This window comes from Phasianus colchicus, chromosome 31 (genome assembly GCF_987193195.1).
Source record: "Phasianus colchicus chromosome 31, bPhaCol1.hap1.1, whole genome shotgun sequence".
Taxonomy (NCBI): Eukaryota; Metazoa; Chordata; class Aves; order Galliformes; family Phasianidae; genus Phasianus; species Phasianus colchicus.
In genome coordinates, this window is record NC_143466.1 from 776410 (window position 1) to 801139 (window position 24730).

The 24730-nt window shown below is 44.2% G+C and overlaps 1 protein-coding gene across 1 annotated transcript; it reads right to left on the reverse strand.

Annotated features, from left to right (window-relative positions):
- Positions 1-1597: 1597 nt before the first annotated feature.
- Positions 1598-22894, reverse strand: LOC116239065 (scavenger receptor cysteine-rich domain-containing protein DMBT1-like). The gene is made up of 11 exons (XM_090127523.1): positions 22816-22894; positions 16008-16331; positions 14069-14392; positions 12319-12642; positions 10570-10893; positions 9724-10047; positions 7759-8082; positions 5513-5836; positions 4299-4622; positions 2718-3041; positions 1598-1764 (listed from the first exon to the last, which is right to left on the reverse strand). Exons 1-11 carry the CDS (start codon positions 22892-22894, stop codon positions 1754-1756), a joined length of 3006 nt encoding a protein of 1001 aa, XP_089983649.1. The 3' UTR covers positions 1598-1753.
- Positions 22895-24730: the final 1836 nt, after the last annotated feature.

Sequence of the window (24730 nt, forward strand, 5' to 3'; positions counted from 1 at the left end):
CTTTTTTTTTTTTTTTTTTTTGGCATAGCTTCATCCTATCCTACACACAACGGAAAATACCCTGGGGTTTCTGGCTGCATGCTGCAAGCACTGAGTGTGCAATGGATTCATGGAAGGAGTGCTCCCCTGCATGCTGAGCAGCTGTGAGCAATAATACTTAATTTTGCTTGGATTTTTATGGAAATATATATATATATATATATATAAATATATATATATATATAAAGTTTTCTTACCCTTTATTTTGTTGAATTTTTCACCCACCTCTCCCTGATGTGCATGGACTTTCTGTCCCTGGCATCAGAATAAATCATCCCAAATATACAGGAAATGCATTTCAATCCCCTCCAGCAGCAAAGGTGCCAAAGAAGAGGCCAAGGCAGCCAGGCTCCATCTCTTTCCCCTCCCTTTGCATTGTCTGATAGCCATGGGGAAGGTTTCCATTGAAAGTGTGTTTGTGCCCCATCAGTAGAGAACTGTGGGAGAAATTCTCCTAGCAAGAGCTAAATTGACACCTAAATTTTAAGGAAATAGAGAAGGAAAAAGGAAAATATTCAAGTGATCTCCCCACCCCCCCGAAATAGGAGTGTAAGTAGCTGTTTATAAATATATATATATAAAATGCTAAAATGCTCATACTGAGGCAGTGATAGATGGAGATTTGCAAGGACAGCTGATGGCAACCTGAGCAGCTTCATCAGAGCTGTGCAAACAATGACTCTTTGTTTGAAAGCAAACACAAGGACTGTTTTCCTCATTCATTTCCTGCAGGGAAAGCAGTCAGAAACTGGACTTGGAAATACAGCCCCCCTGCCTTGGACGGCTGTAGCTGCTTTGTTCTCCTGCTTTTTCATCGTAGGACCCATACAGGTCTGTTACCCTAATGCTTTTTCTAGCAAGGATGAGGAAGAGAAATTCAGGAAGTATGTTCATGAATTCAAGAGCAGAAAAACAAAGTGTGCATGGAGTATGGTGGAGAGGGTCCACAAAAACTGCAGTGAGTATAAGGAAGCAGAATGGAGGAAGAGGAATTCATGGCCTGAGCTGGTGCCGACGGAAAGTAATGCAACCTTGTTGTGAACATCTTGCAGAAAAATAGGAAGAAAAACACAGGGCTGGACAAATGCTCTGCCTCCTCAAGGCTTATTTACAGAAGAAAAAGGAGACTCCATAAGCAACCAACACGCTTTTTGCTGCAGTGTTTGAGATTACAGAGTTACAAGAGGTTTAAGACTGGAAGGGACTTGGAGGTCTTTTTGTCTAGGGCAGAGGGGAATGAATTTTAAGTAAAATAAGGGAGATATTGGTCAAATAAAAGGAGGAAATTATATACTCAGAGGGTGATGAAACTGTCCAGAGAAGTTGTGAATGCCCCAATCTTGGAGGTGTAGCCTCACCTTGAATAGAGTTTGGGCTCTACGATACAAGGATATAAAAGTACTAGAGTGTGCGTAAAGGTGGGCTATGAATCTGGGGAAGGATCTGGATGAAAAGAAGGACAGTAAAACGCTCATAGGACATCTGTTCAAAAGCCCATATCTCTTCATTAGCTGAAGGGAACATCATGCTCCTGATTTGGGCACATCAGCTTGGTCCTTACAATTCAGTGAGATAGATCTGAGTGTCGTGATTGGCTTGTGTACTGCGTGCACTCTGTCCTTCAAAGATATCTTCTGTTTGGGTTGAAAAATTGTCATACACGTGTTTGCCAGCACTGTCATCTCTCTTCTCCGCTCTGGAACATCTGCAGTGTTTAGATCCCACCTGGAAAGAAATGCATGCAATCCAGACTTGTAAAATTAGCTTGCTTTACTCTGCAAGGCTACTTAAAGTTAATAGTAAGCATATGATCATGCTATAGAGTGATTTGATGATTCATCAAATCTTAGAATCATCAAATCCTAGAATCCCAGAATAGCTCGGCTTGGAAGGCACCTGAAGGATCATAGAATCATAGGACGACATGAGTTGGAAGGGATTACAAAGATGGTGGAATCAATCATAGAAAAACAGGGTTGTGGAATCGTATAATCAGAATCAAAGAATCATAAAATCATAGAATCATAGAATCGTAGAATGGCTTGTGCTAGAAGGGACCCATGAAGTTCCAGTCCGCTTCCATGGGAATGTTAGCTACCCGTGAGATCAGACCACCCTGTGCACCATCCAACCTGGCCTTCAACATTTCCAGGGATAGGACATTCACAGATTCTTTGGGCAATATGAGCATGTAATATTCTACTGATAGTTCAAAAGCACAAAAAGGAAAAATAAGTAGCCACATGGAGAGATGGGAATCATCCCTCAAAACACGAAACTCCAACTTCACGTCTCCATCATCGTCCCATGGCACATCTCTGAGAAAGAGATGTGAATGAACAAACTACAGCAGGGGAAATTTAGATTGGATTTTAGAAAACAGCTTTTTATGATGAAGGCAGAGAAGCACTGTCACAGACACCTCAGAGAGGTGGTGGATGCCCCATCCTTGGAGACGCTTGAGGGTTGGACCATAATCTGAGCAACCTCATCTACCTGTAGATGTCCCTGTTTGTTGCAGGGGCGTTGGACTAGGTGAACATTAAGTATCCATTCCAACTCAAACGATTCTATGATTCCATGACTGTGAAAGGACGAAGAGCCACCAGCCCCAAAACCCAGATTAGAAGCTTAGTTGCTACAAATGCCTTGCAGGCTGGGGCATGCATGAAGCTTACCAGAGCACACGACGCCTGCATCTTCTCCATGGTTGCAGTTATGGACTCCCCAGGGCCTTGCAGCACATTCGGAGAGCGCTGATTCCCTGCTGGAGCATTTCACATCATCCAGCCAGATACGGCCAAAGCCTTGCCCAAAATAAGCGGATCCTGGGGCTGACATGGCTGTCCCGCAGCCCAGCTGCTGGCACACAACTGCAGCATCGCTCAGGTCCCAGCTGTCATCGCACACTGTTCCCCACTGCTGGCCGTGAAGCACCTCAACTCTCCCAGCACAACGACTAGGGCCGTTCACCAGCCGGAGAGGAGCTGCTTCTGCAGAGCCTGCACAGAAAGCAAGATAAAACGAGAGATGCACACATAAATACCCTGCTGCACCTGACCCTAAACCTGCTGAGAGTAGACACGTAGCAGTGTCTCTGTACCAATCAAGGTGCTCAGTGGATGAAGAAAACATCCTGGTTGGTCAGGGCTTCTCCCATAGTCAACCTCATACTCTCCATCATGCTCTGCATTGCTGAAATACCTCACTTAGGACTTAAGGTTTCCGATTCGTTGTCTGCAAGATGTGTTTGTTACGTGGTGTGCAATGAACCAATCTCACACACACAGATGAGGTGTTGGTTTATTATGAAGATGGGGCTAATTTTCCTTTCTGCTGACTGCGCTAGTCATAATGATTAAATACATCTTTAGTTTGTACATTTCAATGATGTCCCCATCTTTGAGTACAAGCTTAGTAGCCAAACTACGATCAGGAGTTTCTTTACTTAATCAGCAGTTTCAGGTGTGGTCATGTGATCCTAGACAAAAGCCTGGATTTGCTGTACCTAAGGGAGCCCGTATAAAGATTTGTAGAAAGATTAATTCCTTCTTGACTTACAGCACAGTGTGGAGGAATACTGATTCATCCCTTCCTAGCAGACATGTTTCCAAGAGTTTACTGAACCACTTTGTGACACAGAACACCATTCTTGCTCTGTATGAAGAGCAATCTGCCCTGCCAAGCTTGGGAATAAAAATTTAATGTTGTCTATGGATAATACAGATGTAACCTATGCAAATGCATATATTTGGCAACCTCCAGTTAGTTGTTGTTTCCCATCTGAGTTGCCTTGGGGAATCTTTGCCATTCTTCAGCTCTCATGTCAGAAGTGTGGAAATCTGATGTAGGTGTCTGCTTTCTGTTGGGGAGGCCAGTATGTATTACTGTATGTTGTATATAGCACTTTATCCTGTACTATATAATCCAGGTTCAGGTGGTAGGCTCCCATAACCTCATCAGGGATGAGATGTTTTTGGACCATTTCCAACCCTCGTAAAAGTCCAGGAGCCTTCAGAAGCTGAGATATGAGAGACTAAGCTTGATACAGTTATCAGATGCAGATCTGATCATGGTAACCGAGATGCTGTTGGTGACCGTGGACCATGTAGGTTGCACAAGAATGACTTTATAGACCACAGTGACTGATAGTAGACATTAGGAGCAGCCTGAGCTCAGACAGGACCTCCTACTGAGTCTGAAAATCATTTTTCCATGTTTCTCAACACTTTTGAGACCGAGATATACGCAGGAGTTACCTGAGCACACCACTCCAGCATCTTCTCCATGTTTGCAGTTATGGGATCCCCAGGCCTGCAACTGGCACTGCGAGAGGGCAGCCTCGGTCCCTGCACAACTGACATCATCCAGCCAGATGGGGTCAGACCCTTGTCCGAAGTGAGCTGCGCCAGGGGCTGATAATGCTGCCTCACAGCCCAGCTGCCTGCACACAACATTGGCTTCTGCTTTATCCCAGCCATCATCACACACGGTTCCCCACTGATGGTCATGAAACACCTCGACTCTCCCAGCACAATGACTTGGACCGTTCACGAGCCGGATGGGAGCTGGTTCTGTAATACCTGGCAAAACAAACAAACATACAAACAAACAAACAAAACAACAACAACAAGAAAGCAATCACAGAAACACAAGCACAAATCCACAAAACACAACGACACAAGAAATCCCAGGGAAATGGACAAGCTACAAGAACCAAATGATGTTAATCAAAGCCAAACACGGGACGTTGTACTTGGGTTAGGGCAATCCCAGATAAGCATACAGACTGGGAGAAAAACTCATTGAGAGCAGGACTCTAGAGAGGGACTTGGGAGTTCTAGTGGGTGAAAATCGTAAGTGGAATCAACATTGAGCGCTCACAGTCTGGAAGTCGACAGTCCTCTGGGGTGGTTCTAGAGAGGGGTAGTAGTGGAGAGAAAGAGGGGATTGACCCTCTCTGCTCTGCTCTCCTGAGGCCGCATCTATAGTACTGTGTCCAGGCCTGCTACCCCCAGCATAGGAAGGGTGTGGAGGTTTTGGAGCATTTCCTGGATGACATGAAGATGCTCATAGGTCTGGAGTACTTCTCCTAAGGAAACAGGCTGAGGGAGTTGGAATTGTTCAGCTTGAAGAAGAGAAGGCTGAGGAGTGATCTTATCAACACTTGTAAATATCTAATGAGCAGGTTCCAGTTGTTGGGACTAGGCTCTTTTAGGTCATGCCCAGCAACAGGAAAAGGGGCAGTGGGCACAAACTGGAACTCAGGCAGTTCCATCTGAACATGAGATAGAACTCCTTTACTATGAGCATGACAAAGCCCTGAAATAAGCTGCCTAGAAAGGTTGTGAAGTCTCTGGACATATTCAAAACCTTCCTGGATGCTTTCCTGTGCAATCTACTGAGGGAAAATTCCTTTAACAAGTGGATCTTCCAACCTCTGCAGGTCTGTGATTACGTGAATTAACAGTACCTGAGCACACCACACCAGCATCCTCCCCATGGTGACAGTTGTGATTTCCCCAAGGCCTGACTCGGCACTCAGCAAGGGCAGTTTCAGATCCTGCACAGTTCACATCATCCAACCAAATTTTTCCAGTTCCTTGTCCAAACCGAGCATAGTCAGGGGCTGAGATGGCTGCCCCACAGCCCAGCTGCCTGCAGACCACTTCAGCATCTCTTAAATCCCAGCTGTCATCACAGACGGTTCCCCATTGCTGCTCATGAAACACCTCAACTCTCCCAGAGCAGAAATTTGAACCGTTGACCAGCCGGACTGGGGCTGGTTCTGGAACACCTGAAACACAAAGGAAAAACAAGGAAAGTTATTTTGGCAAAGACATTCCTTCCAGGCACACCAGGAAACATTGTGTACCCTAGTTGGTTTAGTATGACGTCCAGGGACAAGCATCGAGAAGAAGGTTCAATGCTATTGGATTTCCTCACACGTGACCCAAAAGTCAAGAAGTAGTGCTGGCCCAAACTAAGGAAAATAAATGTCCTGTTGCTTCTCACTCCCAAATATGAGGTGATTGAAGCCTTCTTCTCTCTGCCTTTTACCAGGAAAACAGCAGTGCCCAGGCAGCAAATGCAGGAAACTCCACTGCCCAAGGGAAAAGACACTAGCCAGGAAGATGGTGAGAAAACTGGGGTATGATTGACCTCAGCCAGACTTCATCTTTCAGTGGCTTATTTACTTTCCTGAGCATTTATACTTAGTAGTATTTGACATGTCCAGTGAATTCCAGGCATCCAGACATCCAGTGAGTCTGGAGACTTGACTTAGGACCTTGGGAAGGGGGCATTCTTCGGTATCTGCAATTAGAAATAGGATGGGACACCACAGGACATCTTAGGTGACACAAAACAAGTTGTGTTGGCAAGGGAATGAACCCACCCTTTTACAACTCCACAGAGGACAGTCATTTCCCTTTGTAGTCATAGGAAGGAAAGAAGCATTATTGGGTTGCACATCCTTTAATCTGCTTTGGGTCATGTCATCAGGATGGGGAAAATCCTGCTACGCGCTGCGCTAAGTCTTCACTGGCTGCAAAAGGACAGTGATGAATTCAGAAAGGTATGAGTGCTTGGACAGCAAATCCACAGGGTATTCTCCAGATGTGGATAAGTAATTGTAGAGAAACAGGATATCTCCAGTGAGAACAGTTCAAAAGTGTACCATTTGGGGGGGATAAAATGATGGACCATAGGACGAAGAAGCGTTTACTAATTGGCAGTTCTTCACAAAGCTATATAAAGGATTGAGAGTGAAACTCTTAAGTGTCATGTTAATCCAAGAAAAAAATAGCTTAGTATAAAAGGGAGTGCTGTCTACAAGATATCCAAAGCAAACCTTCAGAGTGAATCAGCACTGCTAAAGCCTCATTTTAAAGATTAAAGATTAGAAAAAATATGCCCAGCAGCCAAGGAGAAAACCAGGAAGAAGGATGGAGATAAGGAGAGGCTCAAAAACATTTCTCAAGAAGGAGATATGAAGTGGCTAGGAAGGGATATAACATTCTTATCAAGAGGTAGATGCAAAGAATAAGTATCAGTGTGCATGACAAACAGGAGACTGTAGATTCTAAATCAATAGTTAAGTCAGGGTTTCCTTCTAGTGGCAATGAAGCACCGTGCAACAATTTTGAGGAAATTGTCTGAACTGTAGAGGTTTCAGAGAAGATATTGGAAAAACTCTGGGAAAAGAGAACAGATCTGCTGAAAATTATTTTACCAAGGACAGAGGAAGGGCAAGTAGAATCAGTAGGTTTCCGCAAGACATTTTGTGTTGAAGAAGAAAAAAACAACAGACGCAGAGCATGTCATGGTATTTTGAGAATGATATAAGGGAGAAATCCAAGTGGCTGTGTGCTGTTCTCTATAACAGGGCGACTCACAGTAGTCCTGCAATGCTATCAGATTTATCTGAAGCTCCCACAGGAAGGAGTCTCAAGTTTGAATTCATGGGAAAGAGTCCCAGAATTGAATTCTGCAGCACAGCAAGCACTGGACTGCAGCACCACAATACTATGGTGAGTTTGGGAGCAGGGAGAAAAGGGGGAACACCACTGGAGTTGTGCACATCCAACCAGAAGCACTTTCTTTCTTCAGTACTCTGGTTTTAGAGTCGTAAGACAGGAAGAGGGAACCCTGTGGCGTTTCAGGCATCCCTCCACACACCTTAAGCCTCGATCTGGAAATGGTGTAAATGAGACTTACCCAAGCACACAACACCAGCATCTTCTCTATGACCACAGTTATGGGCTCCCCACAGTCTGGCCTCACATTTGGAAAGGGCAGTTTCAGCTCCTGTGCAATTCACATCATCCAGCCAGATAGGGCCAGACCCTTCTCCAAAAAAAGACGAAGTTGCCGTGGATAGAGCCCTCCCACAGCCCAGCTGCCGGCAAACAACTTCAGCATCACTGATGTCCCAGCTGTCATCACACACGGTTCCCCACTGATGGCCGTAAAAAACTTCAACTCTCCCACTGCAGCGGTTTGGCCCATTTGTTAACCGCAGTGGAGCTTCTCTTGGTATATCTGAAGAAAACAGAGGGCAGGGATACGTGTTACGGAGACGCCGCTGGCCTGACTAAAAAGTGAGATCAAATGCATAATGCCTGCAACGGTCTAGTGCCGTCCGGGATGCAATTATTCTGTTGCCTGATGTTGGGATGTCTTTGCCAGTTCAAAACTATGAACACAACAGACTGTGCACCATATTCTGCTGAATGTAAGTAAGAGAAAATACAGTATGAGTTAGGATAATGAATCAGAGCTGGGAGTCTTGGGAGGTCCCTGATGACTGGAAACTAGGCAGAGTTACATCCATCATCAAGGGGAGAAGGGGATGAGAGATGACCTGGGAAACAACAGACCTGTCAGTCTAACCTCAGCCCCTGGAAAACATATGGAAAAGCTATTCCTGTGTGCTACTGAAAGGGATTTTAAAGCTGCTACAGAGCAAGCCCATATGAGTTCATGAAGGGTAAGGTCCTGCCTTAATAATTAGGTGTCCTTCTATGTCACCTGCTCGGTGGATGAAGGGAATGCAGCAGATGTAATCCTCCCGGATTTAAATAAGGCCTCCCCTGCCATCCCGTGCAGCATCCTTCTGGACTAAATGTCCAGCTGTGAGGTAAACAGGTTTTTGCCATGCTGGGTGATAAACTGCCTCAGTGGTAGAGGGTTGTTCAAAGGGTTGTAGTGACTGATGTTTCATCTGAAAGATACCACCAGTGTTCCCTGCCACCCAATCCTACAGGCCAGTCCTAGTCAGCATTTTTACCAATGACCTCATTGTAGTCATTAAAGGTAACCTCAGCAAGCTTGCTGCTGATACTAAAGTGAGAGGTGCTATTTACTCTCCAGAGGGATGTAAGGTCTTACAGAGGGTTCTAGATCCATTGGAGCACTGGGCAGTCAGCAACACAGAACATGGACAAGGGGAAATGCTGGGTGCTGTATCACATTCATTCACAGCCTGTGTAGTGAGTGTCTGGAAAGCAGCCCAGCAGGAAGGGACCTGGGGGCACTTGTGAAAGCAGGCTCAGTGGAAGGCAGCAGTGCGCCCTAGCAACCATGTTTTGGGGTGGAATACACAGAGCATAGCCAGCCAAACAAAAGAAGTGCCATCCCTGCTCTATTTAGTGTTGGTGCAGCCTCTTTAAATATGGTGTACATTTCTGGGCTCTACAATATAAAAAGAAGGTTAGGGTACTGAATGCATGCAAGGCAGGGCAATGAAGTTCTTAAAAATTCTGGAAGACATGCAAGAAGTGGCTGGGGACACTGGGGTATATAGTTTGTAGAAGAGGAGACCAAGATGCGACCTCCTTCCTACTCAAATGTTCTGTTCCATTGCATTCCATTCCCTTCCATTCCCTTCCCTTCCATTCCATTCCATTCCATTCCATTCCATTCCATTCCATTCCATTCCATTCCATTCCATTCCATTCCATTCCATTCCATTCCATGACTTCTCTTTCTAAGACAAGGACAACTCCTGTGTACAAGAACAGTTACATGTTTTCAAGAAAATGAGAAATTTCAAAGAAATATCCCATACGGTGACAGAGGTGCATCATCATGAAGACAGAGTTTGCAGCTATGCTGGCACACCAATACTCCTCAAAGAAAAGAAATCCTCCCCTGTAATACAGAGGCATAGGAAGGAGTTACCTGAGCACACCACTCCAGCATCTTCTCCATGTTTGCAGTTATGGGATCCCCAGGCCTGCAACTGGCACTGCGAGAGGGCAGCCTCTGTCCCTGCACAACTGACATCATCCAGCCAGATGGGGTCAGACCCTTGTCCAAAGCGAGCTGCGCCAGGGGCTGATAATGCTGCCCCACAGCCCAGCTGCCTGCATACAACATTGGCTTCTGCTTTATCCCAGCCGTCATCACACACGGTTCCCCACTGATGGTCATGAAACACCTCGACTCTCCCAGCACAATGACTCGGACCGTTCACGACACGGATGGCAGCTGATTCAGCAGTACCTGCACCAAATACAATTGCAAAATGTTTGGGATCATTACATGTCTCAGAGCGCTGTGGAGGAGCCAAAAAATCCTCGCAGGGGTTTGATAGCAAATAGCAGATTTCTTCCTCGGCAACAGGGCACAGAAATGTGTGGTACCTGAGTGTTGGGAGTGTTGAGTCCTAACTCACGAGCCTTGACATACCCAACCTTCAGGATTCAATATCCAAATCCACAGCATTTTAGTCCCCGTGAGAGCTCAAGCTGCTCCCTCGAGGATGGCTCCATAACTGTCCTGGACACAAGGGGATAACAAAGACCTTCTCCATGACTCACATCCCTTCGGTATTATCTTGAGCCACGGTGTCCAGGTGGAATACAGCCTTACCATCAACATACCACTCTCCTTTCATCTCAGCCTACAACTGCATGATGAGCACTCATCCTCCTTATTCTGAGGAGACTCCTGATCTGCCTGCACCCTGCCAAAAACACACTGGCTGCATTGTACCCCACATACATTGGCATTCACTAGTGGTACCTGAGCACACCACACCAGCATCCTCTCCATGGTTACAGTTGTGGTCTCCCCAAGGCTTGGCTCGGCAATCAGCGAGGGCAGTTTCAGATCCTACACAGTTCACATCATCCAACCAAATTTTTCCATTTCCTTGTCCATAGCGAGCAGAGCCAGGGGCTGAGATTGCTTCCCCACAGCCCAGCTGCCTGCAGACCACTTGAGCATCTGTTAAATCCCAGCTGTCGTCACAGATGGTCCCCCATTGCAGCCCACGATACACTTCGACTCTCCCAGCGCAGAAATTCAAACCATTCACCAGCCGGAGTGGTAGAAGCGCAGCAAACCCTGTAATTGAGATATAGTGAAGACATCAGTTTTCTGTGTTTTCCTTCATATTTTGGTCCATGCTGATCACATCTAGATAGCAGTGGCATGGACATTGCTCATTTTTTTCCATAACAGACCAGTAGATCTTTGCAGCAGCTTCTGTTCCATAGAATAGTGGTCTCTGGTTCCCTCTCTCGCTGGCTAGTCTCACCTGAAAATCAGCCACCTGTTTGAACCTCTGTTTTCTCAGAAGATGACAGTTATGCCTGCAGTCTGTTAACTGTGGTAAAACAGACTAGAGGGAGTCATGTGGAATGGTCAGCTGAGCATAGAAGGAACCAGTGAAATAACATTGCTGCAGGAGCACAAGCATGCCTCCATTAAGGCTGTGGTAAGGACTCTTAGCTGTTGGGATCAGCAATTCTGCATGACACAAGTTGATTGAGGGCTGCCAATAACATACATTGAAGTTGTAAAGCTCCGCTGATGGTGAGCATCAAGTATTTGGAGCAGGGTCCTTGCTTGGGTGAAGGTCTGCAATTAATATTGGCTGTTGAGGAATATTCCTTGAACAGCAGTAAGATTCAAGGACAGAATCAGTGTGGCCTAGTATAGACGTTTAAATGCTCAGCAGCATCTCTCCTGGGACAGTTGTGACACAAGAAAGAATAATTTGACCAGAAGTTTTAATTTCCTTCACAGGTGTGAAGTCAACACACATTTTTACTTTAAAATCTTCATCTTGCTGCCAGAGAGGTGGTGGATGCCCCACCTCTGGAGGCATTTAAGACAAGGCTGGATGTGGCTCTGGGCAGCCTGTTTGGCAACCCTGCTCAACAGGGCGGTTGAAACTAGATGATTTTGGGGGTCCTTTCCAACCCAAGCCACTCTATGATTCCATGATTTTTTTTGTGTGTCTGATGTTTGAACGATAAATTCCTCCTCTCAAACTAAGCAGCCACTGACGGGAACTGCTGAGGACTGGCAGAGCAGTGACTGGAAGACCTACAGCCATCCTTAACAGAAACATTTTTGGGAATGTTTGAAGGAAGAGAAACCGGAGAAAGAAGAATGATGGAACTTGAAAACTTGGTCAGTTGGTACTGTGGCTGATTTATGCAGTAATACTCCACAAACTTCACATGCAGTGAGAAGGTAAAGCCTGTTATTGGGTTGTAGAGTAACTGATATGAGAACACACCTCACAATGAGATGTGTTCCCACTGTGTACCACTATCTGTGGTTGCAAACTACCCCCTGGAAGCACCCCATTAAAAAGACCTACATAAGAAAAGACAGGTTGTAATTGTCTATAGATGTAGCCACATCAATTTGAAGCCCTCTGTGCTGCTTTCTTTGCAAGCACCTATTAGTGCCAAAGGACCTGGGCCCCAGGGTGGCCCAAAATAGCTTATTCTTTGATGATCATTGCATTAGGGGTACCTGCACACACCACACCAGCATCTTCTCCATGGTCACAGTTATGGCTTCCCCAGGGACTGGCTTTGCACGTAGAGAGGGCAGCTTCAGTCCCTATGCAGTTGACATCATCAAGCCAGATTGGGTCAGATCCTTGGCCAAAGTGAGCCCCATGGGGAGCTGACAAGGCCTTCCCACAGCCCAGCTGCCTGCACACGACTTCTGCGTTGGCCAAGTCCCAGCTGTCGTCACACACAGTTCCCCAGCGCTGGCCATAGAACACCTCGATTCTCCCAGAGCAGTGGGTTGACCCATCCACTAATCGGAGTGGGGCTGGTTTTGTAAAACCTACAGGAAGAAAAAAATAAATAAAAATAAAGGCCAGGGAAGAATCTCATGCAGAATCTGGCTCGTCTTTTCTCCATTTGTCAATGAATATAGTGTTTTTCATTCTATGACATTGTGACATGGAAAAATACTGCACATGGGAGCAGCACAAACACTTCTTCCATCATCACAGCATGAAATGTTCAGCAGCATCACTATTCAGGCTCCCGAAGGCTCCACTGTGGGGTCAGTTCTCTTAAATGCTTTTGTTAATGATCAGGATGCAGGACTCGAATGCACACCTAGTTTGCAGGCAGTAGTAAACTAAGAGGAGATGTTGACTCACAGAAACCACAGAGAGGTACTGTAAAATTAGAGAGCAACCACCAACTGCGTGAAGCATAACAAGGACAAGTATCAGACAGTGCAGGTAGGATGGGGCAATCTTGGACATATGCAAAGACTGGTGAACAAGAGGCAGGGAAGCCTCTGTATGTGGCTATGGAGTTGATACTCTAATTAGTGCCTTGTTCCCAGAAAGGCAGTGGGCAATACACTTCTCTCCCTACAGTGATGTCCAAGCAATCATCATATTGGTAATCACTGACCCACCTGCAAATTGCTAACAAGTTATGGAATATGCTGCCTCTGCTTGGCCAGACAGATGGAATATTGGGAATCACAAGTGGGAAGAGTTAGTGACCTACTACTCCACCAGGACTGTCACAAGTCGATGGGGCAAGATGGGATCCTCCTAAGAGTGCTGAAGGATCTGGCAGAGGTGATAGCCAAGCTGCTTTCCACTACCTACCAAGTATTCCTGGTCAGTCAGAGAGGTCTTGGAGGCTTGCCAAGATGAGTCCCATCTACAAGAATGGTTGTAAGGAGGATCTGGGGAACTACAGGCCTGTACTGGTAATAACTGACCATGACCATTAGAAACTGGCAAGTTTCTAATGATAAACACCTCATGGAATATGCTACCTCCATTTGGCCAGACAGCTGGAAAACTGCGATGCAGTGGGTGTCTCTGTGATCATGAAGGTGGGACCTTGGGTTTATGGTTGTCTTCGAGGACTTGATACTAAGGCACTTGTAGAGACAATGTGTGCCATGGTAGCACCTTGTCTAATGCAACAGTTTAGGGGGTACTGAAGGAGGAACTAAATCCACTGATAGAACAGTGAGATGATGGGACTGCTGAAGGTGGTGAAAGAATATTCTCTACTAAAACATCACAGTCCATGTGCTACATTGTGGGAGTGTATAAATAATTCCAGTGGCTAATGCAGTGGAAGGTCATTTTAGTGCAGACCACATTTTACGTTTTAGTTCTCTTGAGCATTGGAGTTTTCTTTGCTCCAAAGGGAACAGTGCTCCCTACAGCATCTCCAGCACAGCTCCAGATCCCACAAAACTCACTTATGTCATGCAGGACGTGATTTACCTGAACATACAACACCAGCATCTTCTCCATGCCCACAGTCATGTTTTCCCCAAGGTTTCGCAGTGCATTCAGACAGGGCAGCTTCAGTTCCTTTACAGTTAACATCATCAAGCCAAATGGGGTCAGATCCTCTTCCAAAATAAGCTGAGGAAGCAGCAGATAGGGCTGTCCCACAGCCCAGCTGACGGCACACAACTTCAGCATCAATTAGATCCCAATTGTCATCACAGATCGTTCCCCATTTCTGGCCATAAAGCACCTCCACTCTCCCAGAGCAGTGATTTCTACCATTCACTAATCGCAGTTGAATAGCTTCATTATTTCCTGCATTAAAAAGTAACAAACAATAAGAAAAAAATCAATCAACTACCACCACCAAAAAGCAGAATCAGGATTTGCACAAGGAAAGAGCATGTAGGGAATGAAGGAAAGAAATTTCTCCACTATCATTGTCCAGAACTAGAAATCATGATGAGGAACACACTCTGAATTTTTATCTGTGGCTTCAGAATTCCCAATCAGATAGATTGGATTTGGAATTCTTTATAAAGCAGGAGCAAAATCCACACTGTAATGTTACACCAACCGTGGCTATTGACAGCAGATCAAGACACCCATATGTCTTACACACTTCTTGGTTTCTCCTTGAGAGATGTGTGCTGATATTTTATGATGCTTGCTCTGAAAGTAACTCTCCTGTTTTATTATGTTGACTTACAGCATCGTTTTGTGGTTGGACATGACAATCTTGAAGTTCTTTTCCAACATGAGCAATTCTATGATTCTATGGTCAGAGGCCAGTGTTGGTAGTACGGAAGCAGAAGTTGAACCTTCCCACCAGTATTGCATTATATTTTGTTGCTTTATGAGTGCAGAGGGTCAGTCTGACAAAATGACATCAGTCATTGAAGTGAGTATGAAGCAAAGGGGAGCATTTGAATTCTTCCATGCGGAAAAAAAATGGCACCCATTGACACTCATCAATGCTGAACATTTGTGAAGACCAAACAGTGAATGTGAGCACAGTGAGGTGGTAAGTGGTGTGTTTCAGCCATGATGCCATTTTAGCAGCTGTGAAACAGTGGGTCATCTACACTGGTGCTCTGTAGGTAGTTGATGGTGTCTCATTTGGTTTGATTAAATTGCCCACACTGGTCATCAGCAGCACTGGCAATTCCACAGGTGTGTCTAATTCTTAATATGGAGTTGAATCCCATTTTAGACCAATCAGGAAATGTGAATTTGGAAACCTGTTTCACTGTTCACTGAATGGAGCAGAGTCCTTGGAACAGTGTCATGAAAGAGGGCAATGGGCAGCCTGTCCACTTTCAAATCACCTGTCAAACTCCTGCAAACTGTGTGCCACTTAATTATGTTTTATTTCCCAATTAACCACAATATTAGCCATCAAACCTTCCCCATCCAGTTTCTATTGCTCAGTGTCATCAACACCTTGATGTCACATGCAGGTCAGACCTATCACAAAGACAAATGGCCCACAACTGAATTTCTCATCTCAGTGCCATTTTGGAGAATAAATGTTTTCACTGGTAGTACTGTCCCAAAATACAAATGGAAAGAGGACACAAATGCTCAATTCTCATGACTTATTTTAGCCATAAAATACATGCATGGAAAACTTGTGCATCCAGATGAAGTTCATTTCAGTTTCCTTCCTCATTTACTCTATGGTTAAGGAATAAGAAGCAGAGCAGAGCACAGCAGGAACAGAACAGCAGCACCACCATCACTCAGTTTAACTGCCAAAAGAACTGAGATGTATAACACTGTTTTTGGCATGGTTTGGGTCAGTTCTAAAACAGACATCTATGTATGATCTGAATCCTAAGGGTGGCACTGAAAAATAAAATTTTGCAAACATGCTTAAAAGCCTCTTTCTACATAGCACTCTGCAGGGAATGGTGGAAAGACAAGTTACCTGAGCACACAACACTTGCATCTTCTCCATGATTGCAGTTATGCTCCCCCCAAGATCTGGTCCTGCATGCAGAAAGGTCAACTTCTGTACCATTGCATTGCATGTCATCCAGCCAGATAGGACCAGTTCCTTGACCAAAATGAGCCGAGCCAGGAGCAGACAGTGGTTTCCCACAGTCCAGCTGCCTGCATACGACCATGGCATCAGATAGGTCCCATCTATCATCACACACTGTTCCCCACTGTTGTTTCCAAAGCACCTCAAGACGCCCTGCACAGTGGTTGGGGCCATCTACGAGTCTGATGGGAGCTGAGTGGGCAACACCTGAATCAGAAAAAAAAGTCAAGGTAGAAAATGAACACAAAACAGCTTTTGGTTGATAGTGGAGAATGTAAATTTTGCTCTTGTAGGAATAATGCCATTTTAGATTTGGCTGGGGAAAGATTGCTGACATGCTATCCATTGGTGCTTCCAGCAGGAACATGGAAAGAAATGTTTGCTGGCTAATTTGTGGTGCAGATATCTTACAGAGATTTTTCTAGGATGTCTAATTAATCTCTGCTTATTTACAAAACGTTGCAAGCTCTTCTTGTCACCTAGGAACATCCTGATCATGGGGTCCCTAGTAACTTGTCCTTCTCAGACAATTTTTCAGCTATGGAAGAGATCCAACACACCATCTGATGTGACAGCTCCACATCACAGAAACCATAGGTTGTATTATTTACCATGAGAGAAAAATCTCTAGATATAGTCCCTAAGGGGATGGAGGTCAGAGTGTGTCCCAGAGCTGTAACCTGAGCTACTGTGGCATCATCCCTGCCCACCATCCGTGCAGCAGGGAACTCCATGCATAAGACCATGAATGCTCCTTTTGAGTTACATCAGTCCTTGCACTGTGCAAGTTATGGAAGGAACTTTTAGTTCACTTATTGGAGCACAAGTTAGGATTTCAACATCAAATGAAAAATATTTAAGATATCTGTCAAAAAACACTTGCCAGAACTGCCCTAAACAGTCTTCGTGAGTGTAACAAAACTCGAGACTACTATGGAAACCCAAGCCTGGCAGAGAATGCCAAAGTTCCCCCTTATTCAGGAAGACATTTTTTTGTGCTTAAATTGTGTCTGCATCTTTGGTATTTGATGCTGCTTCACATGGCATTATATACTTACACTTATACTTAGGATTTATGACAAGGACTGCTATATAAAAAATTGCCAGGCCCACTCTTTTACACTACTGGAAAGCACAGATAGTTTCCTTACAAGCTTTAAATTGCCGAATTATTTTCCTTGGTCGTTTACAATTCTCACCCTACCCTTTCTTCATCCTAGTCTGTGAAGCAGCCTTAACTCGTGCCAGGTTTTGTCAAAAAACAAACAAACAAACAAAAAAACCCCACAGAAACCAACAATGCCACTGTCTCCAGATAATCCTTATCCAATTATTTTACTACTTTTTGTTTAAGGATTTGACTGTGCAGGTTTACAGGATACAAATGCAGCTGCACTAAGCACTGACATTGACAGAGAGGCACGCTCTGCTTATTTGTTCTTTGGTCCTGGCTCAAATCCAGTCTATGAGTGTAGAAGAGAGGCAAAGAAAACAGGATTACATTCTGGATTACAGAAATCTACCAAAGGAAGCTCTGTCCTTATGCTTGCATTGATTTATTCTAAGGGTTTTTATCTGAATATTTGCATTCATAATGCCTCTAAATCTCCAGGTGATCTTTGGAAGCCAAATGATGATGTCTAATGCTGTATTTTCTTGCCTCAGAAAGGTCATACCCTTTTTCTGCACCAGAAATTTAATTTATTATAGAACATCTTGGCTGGGAAAGGACCTTAAAGACCTTCTCATCCCAACCCTCTGCCATTGGACAAGGACACCTCCCACAACACCACATTGCTCAAAACCTCATCCAGCCTGGCCTTGAACACCTCCAGGAATGGAGCACCCTCAAATTCTCTAAGCAGCCTGTTCCAGTGCCTCATGACCCTTACAGTGAAGAGTTTCTTCCATTTATCAAACATAAACCTACTCTATTTTAATTTAAAGCTACCTTTTGTCCTACCACTACATGTCCTTGTGAAAAGTCTCTCTCCATCTTATAAGTCTCCTCTAAGTACTGAAAAGCGACAATAAATTCTCACCAGATCCTTGTCTTCTCCACACTAAAAAACACCAATGAGGATATGAGAGGGGTCAATCCATCATGAGCACCATTTATCAGACCATATCTGAAACTCCATTCTCCAGGAGCAAAATAGGAAACTTACCACAAAGCCATACCAGGAGGAAAAGCACCGTTTCTATTCTGGTTCCAGCAAAGGCAGACAGACTGCTGATATAGGCATGCCTAGATGGGAAAAAATTTTCTGGTGGTCCCATGGCTACAGCAGAGACCTTGCACGATCTGACCCTGCAAGCCTGGGTGAGCAAGGTAGAGCAGAAATGTTGTCCTTGGAGGAGAGATAAAGAGCTTGGAATTGGTGACTGGCTGGGTGGGCAGGAGAAAGTACTGCAGGGACAAAGACAGAGGTAAATGACAAATATTCCTTGCTCTGACTCCTCCCCTTAACTGGTCTCTCCCTTTTCACCTGTCAGAACACTAGTCACCTCTGCTTCCTTACATCTCCTCATACTGCTTCTCTCCTCCCATGCTCTTCTGTTCATCAAAGAGTCAAGGAAAAACAAACCATGCCAGAATGAACCTAATCTTTTGTCTTCTGTCAGTGTTTTAGCAAAAATTAAACTGTTTCTTGCACTTCTCTGAAACCATCACTCCACTTGCAGGACTTGTGACCAGGCAGTGCCCAGGGAAGACTTAGAATCATAGAATGGCTTGGGTTGGAAGGAACCTTAAAACCCACTCAATTCCAACTTCCCTACCATTGAGTGGTTGCCATCTACTACATCAGGCTGTTGAGGGCCCCATCCAGCCTAGTCTTGAATGCCTCCAGGGATGGGGCATCTGCAGCTTCTCCTGTGTCTCACCTCTCTCTGTGTAAAAAAAATTCCTCCTGATATTTAAGCTAAATCTCAATTCTTTTAGTTTACAACCATTCTCCCTTATCACTATCAGACCATATGAAAAACCTTCCTCTTGTTTATAAACTCTCTTCAAGTACTTCTTAGAGAAGACAGGAATGACACTTATGCCTGCCTCTTCGTTCAGCTCTTAAGTGCTATCTAGGAGTCTAGGAATGGGGAGCATATGGAACACAAGAAAACACTTTATTATTATTATTATTTTTTAATTATGAGAGAGTAGACCTCTCTCATAAGCAAGGACGACACAAGAACAGGCTGTTCACAAATATTGTAGAGATAGAGTATCCATCCTTGAAGACAGCCAAAATCCAACTTGACATGGTCTTTAACATCTGCTCTAGGGGATTCTGCTTGAACAGGACGAAGAAGATTTTTGCTCTGTCATCTTTACTGCTGACTTTCAAGTGATTCTATAATGCTTTTCAGCAGCCTTTTCTTTCTCTTCTTCAGAAGAAATAAACCCATGTCTTTCAACCTCATCTTATTGATTATGTACTCCTTGCCCCACTCTGTTCCAAATCCTCCTTCAAGCAGCCAGCTCACGTGTTCAACTTCCTTTATGGCTTGTGGTTTAGTAAGGTCCAACTCTTGACAGTTTTCTCTGCAATATACTTTTTCTTCCATTTAGTAGTTCTCCAAACTCCCGTATGCAGATAGGAGAAAAATATGAAAGACCAATTAAATAGACCCTCCCAAATACCTGTATGATCCAAAGGTTTTCTGTATTCAGTTTTGGTCTGTTTCATTGTTTGTCTCAAAGGTAAAACCTAGAACACTGGAAAGGGACCATACCAAAGAAATCATGAACCAAGATGGAAGATCCCACAAGATATCAAAATAACATTGGACAAACTTTTTCTGCTCTAATGAAATATCAGCAATGCTTTACCTGACTATGAAGAGAGCCACTCAGTCCTCATGCCCAAATTTTTTGTCAGAGGTGCCATTTCAATTCCCTGCTCTACATTATTATTTCACATTTTCAATCAAGATGTCTTTTTGCTCTTTAACATCTTTATCAATGACATTGATGACGGAATTGAGTGCACCCTCAGCAAGTTTGCTGACGACACCAAGCTGAGTGGTGTGGTTGACACAGTTGAAGGACGGGATGCCATTCAGAGGGACCTCGAGAGGCTAGAAAGGTGGGCCCGGGTGAACCTGATGAGGTTCAACATGGCAAAGTGCAGAGTTTTGCACTTGGGCCGGAGGAATCCCAAGCATCCCTACAGACTGGAAGGAGAGGTCCTTGAGAGCAGCCCTGTGGAGAAGGACCTGGGGGTCTTGGTAGACGAAAAACTTAACATGAGCCAGCAGTGTGCCCTTGCGGCTCGGAAGGCAAATGGGATCCTGGGCTCCATCAGAAGAGGGGTGGCCAGCAGGGACAGAGAGGTGATTGTTCCCCTCTACTCTGCTCTTGTGAGGCCCCATCTGGAATACTGCATCCAGGTCTGGAGCCCCCAGTACAAGAAAGACAGGGAGCTGTTGGAGAGGGTCCAGAGAAGGGCCACGAAGATGATCAGGGGACTGGAGCACCTCCCCTATGAGGACAGGCTGAGGGAGCTGGGCTTGTTCAGCCTGGAGAAAAGAAGGCTGCGGGGTGACGTCATTGCAGCCTTTCAGTACCTAAAGGGAGCCTACAAAGAGGAGGGGAATCAACTCTTTGAAAGGGTGAGTGACAGCAGGACAAGGGGAAATGGTTTTAAGCTGAGGGAAGGGAGATATAGGTTGGATGTCAGGGGGAAATTCTTTACGGAGAGAGTGGTGAGGTACTGGAACAGCTGCCCAGGGAGGTTGTGGATGCCCCGTCCCTGGAGGTGTTCAAAGCCAGATTGGATGGGGCCCTGGGCAGTCTGGTCTAGCATTAGGTGGAATGGTGGTGGCCCTGCATGTGGCAGGGGGGTTGGAGATTCATGATCCTTGAGGTCCCTTCCAACCCTGGCAATTCTGTGATTCTGTGATTCTGTCTTTTTCAAGCAGCTATTGTTCCTTCAGCTTGTGTTCTGAGCCTTCTGTTTACTATTTACTTCAACTTCAATTGGCTTTGTAGTTCCTTTGTTTACCCTTCAGTCCTATTCGTTTTGACCTTTAATATAACCCTATATATCTTCTCTGTCCTCACTGAAACCAGTTGGTCATTGGCCAAACAGTGGAGCAGTTCTGCATGCCCTTGCTCCTGTATCTCCCTCTGCCTTTGGAAATGTCCTGATTGGTTTTATCTTCCCTCTGCATATTTGGAGGAGTGGAGATTGTTGCATCCTTTCCTAACCTTGTCTCAGGAATATATGACATAATCTGTTGAAACAAAGTGCTGCAGCACTGAGCTACATTTGCACAATTAACAGATTAGGAAGGAACGGGGCCCTAGGCAGCCTGGTCTAGCATTAAATGGAGAGGTTGGTGGCAGGGAAGTTGGAGATTTATGATCCTTGAGGTCCCTTCCAACCCTGGCCATTCTGTGATTCTGTGAAAGGAGCATCATGCTAGGCGCAATATGAGACACATATGGAGTGCAAGTATTTAATCAAGATATGCAAACATTTGAAGTGTGTGATATGAATAAAGATATCTGATTGTGGTGCATTAGAACAGAGCATTGCTCAAGATCTCAGTGTGGATGGGCTAATTCAATGGACAGCAATGCCCACTGGCACAGCTGAATCATGCTGGCCAGATTAGATGGGGCTTTGAGTAACCTGTTGTGGAAGTTGTTCCAACCCATGGAAGAGCGTTGGAGTGAGGTGGTTTTTAAGATCTCTTCTAATTCAAGCCATGCAGTGTTCAGTTATTTTTAGAAAAACAGAGCCCACACCACACCCACAGACACTTCCTGTCCTGTAACATTTTTCTTTGTGCAAAGACTAGTCTGAACTTCTAAATCGCCATGGTATAACATACAACTGATCTTGCTTCATTAAAATCCATCATCTGGTTTAGTCTGCGTTAAGCTGGACCAGCAGAGGTGCTATGTCTCATCTGCAAATCTCTTCCTAAACTCTTCTATTCACCCTTGCCTTAGGATCTGGCAGTGCATATCATGTATGAAGAAATTCACTGTATTTGAAGAGTTCCCTTTCTTGGTTGGGAAATGAAGTGAGTATTCTATTGGCACATAGTCATACCAGTTCATATTTGTATTTGGTAGGGTAGAGTCACATTGTTTTTTTGTGTAGCTTGTGGTTGAAGGAGTCTTTTCCAACCATGTCTCTCTTCTTTGTACTTTTCATCATACTCAAAGGAGAGAACATCCTTTTCTTATAAAAACCTAGACACTTGACCTTATGGTGATATTACACCCATTTTTTATTGCCTGAGATATTCCATATGAAGCCTTTTCTTTCATGGAATCTGTACATGTGACTTTTCCCCCATACGTGGCTACTTGTTGTGCTGCTCAGTGATATAAGCATTCAGAAATTTGTCTTCCTTCTTCCCATTTTAGCTGCAACTCTTAGCTCCATGGGGATCCCCAGCTTTCAGGGCACGTGTTGCTTTCCCTCAACATTTTTATCTTGAGTCCATAGTCAGTCCATACCTTATCCCTACTCAAAATCCTACAGGCAACTCAAGTAACCCTAACCCTAAACTTTAGGACTGTATTCTTTAGCACTGCTGCTGAAACAGAAATCACTCATTTTGTGGTTTGCTACAGCATGATTTCAGAGAGGAAAACTATACTGGAGATATACGATGTATACACTATACAAATGTTATTGCAGGGTAAATATAATTCCTATGGATATGATACATATCAGCTTGTTTTTGCAGATGTTTCCATTCTCATTGCTGCAGATGCTGAGGCTCTTGCAGAGCCCTCTGGCACTCATGTAAGCCAGCGAGTGGGTATGGTGAAGCCTGACCCTAAAGCTGTGCATTAGATCAGCAAAAGCCACAAAGAGGCTGAATTAATACAAACAAAATGTATTTCAGAGAAAGGTCAGGGTGGCCTCATCATGAGACAGGCAGCATAAGCCAAGCCCCAGCAGCCACCTCATCTGGAATTCCCAGTGATATTTCTTTCTTAGCTCCTCAGAAACTCTGTTACTGAGACACTGTGAGCTTAAGCAGTTTCACTCTGGCAGATTCCATCTCTTTTTTCTTGTACTTTTATCTGTGGAACGTTGCTCACATTTTTCCTAAATTGATTCTTTCTGCAATTCATCCTTTTCTTCATTCTCCTCTTCCATGGAGGGCAAGTGCACGCAGATGATTTCATGCACAGGATCTGACATCAAGGATGTGTGTGCATGTGTATACACATATATACTGTGTATATATTAATACATAGAGACTTATATAAACACACATACAGAGCACATAACCAAGGCTGCAAAACTTGAACTACTTCTGTGTGCACATAAAAAAAAAGAGGAAAGTGCAGTGTGTGTGCCTTTCCATCACAGCGAGGAATGGATTTTCCTTTGCTACGATCATATTCATTTTATGCTACCTTAGAAGAAAAAAAACCTCTGTGCAGCTCCTCTAGAACAATCGGAGTCTGAAAGCTTGGAGAGAAAATGTGGTGTGTGTATGAGTCCAACTCAACTTCAGCAGGTAAAAATGGATAAAGGAATAAATAATCCAACTAATTGCAGAACCATACTACCTTCTGGTGTCCTTACAGATACCAGCAGCACTGTAGATACTGATGTCTTACTCTTCCCTTGTTTCATCCAGTGCCAGATGCTCTGTTCTCCCTTAACTTTGGGGTCAGAGCATTTACTCATGAAGTTCAACTCAGGCGGGCATCCTGTCCCATCTTGTTGGTGTTTTCTCCATTTTGCACATGAAAGCCACTGAATCAACCAACAGTTTTATATGTTTTATAGACTGTGTTTATTTGATTTATCCAGCTGTGATATCTGTACACTGTAGCCTTGTAGGTCCAGGAGGGACAGACTAGTAAACAATCACAGCTTCTGCAATAATGCACCAATGCAGGCTACAAGATTTGCAATATGAGAAATAGCTATAACTGTTATAAATATGACAATGATTTTCTAGAGCTCATGTGACTTTTACCTGGTGGAATTTAAATAGCTAAGTTGTAAGCAAATGGGAAAAGCATAAGAAAACCAATTAATACTGTATTTTCTTTGAGGTTGAGGGATGACTGTGTAGTTTTAAATGTACCAATACTGAACATACATGTGAGACCCTGAGAGATATGAAAAGCTGACATAACCCCAGAGAAAAAAGACAGACTCTAGGAATTCTTTGTATATCACTTCTAAGTTTTTGTTTTTTTTTTTCTTGTAGCAATTGGATAACCATGGTTATAACTGCTTATATTATTGTGATTATGCCAATATTTGTATTTTCAATGAACTATTAAAATCTGTACCAAACCACCAGAGAATTCCTGGCTCCATGTAGAAGGTGTGTTCCCCTTGTTTGCCTTTGATGAAGAAGGCAATTAAATTTAATAAGAGTTTACAGAAATCTTGCAAAGGTTGTGTTCAAAGCTATCTATATAGTAAAGTAACTGAAATTATCATTTTTTTTTTTTAGCCCAAGAATGGTGCATAGGATCAAATCATCCTGAAATAATTGTAGTTTCTTTAACAACTTTCAAGGAATTTGTTTGAAAGTGAGTTATGGAGTTAATGACATACATCACCAAGTCCTCACCTTGCCTGTTGTGCCTTGTTGTGCCTTGTTGT

Bases quoted from the DNA above. Each gene is read 5' to 3' on its own strand.
- LOC116239065 (XM_090127523.1), bottom strand. From the start codon at position 22,894: ATGAGTGCCAGAGGGCTCTGCAAGAGCCTCAGCATCTGCAGCAATGAG. The intron at 14,393-16,007 runs GTAACTTGTCTT...TTTTTAATGCAG, and splicing joins TGCAAGTGTTGTGTGCTCAG to GAAATAATGAAGCTATTCAA. The intron at 5,837-7,758 runs GTAAGTCTCATT...TTTGTGTTTCAG, and splicing joins TGCTGGTGTTGTGTGCTTGG to GTGTTCCAGAACCAGCCCCA.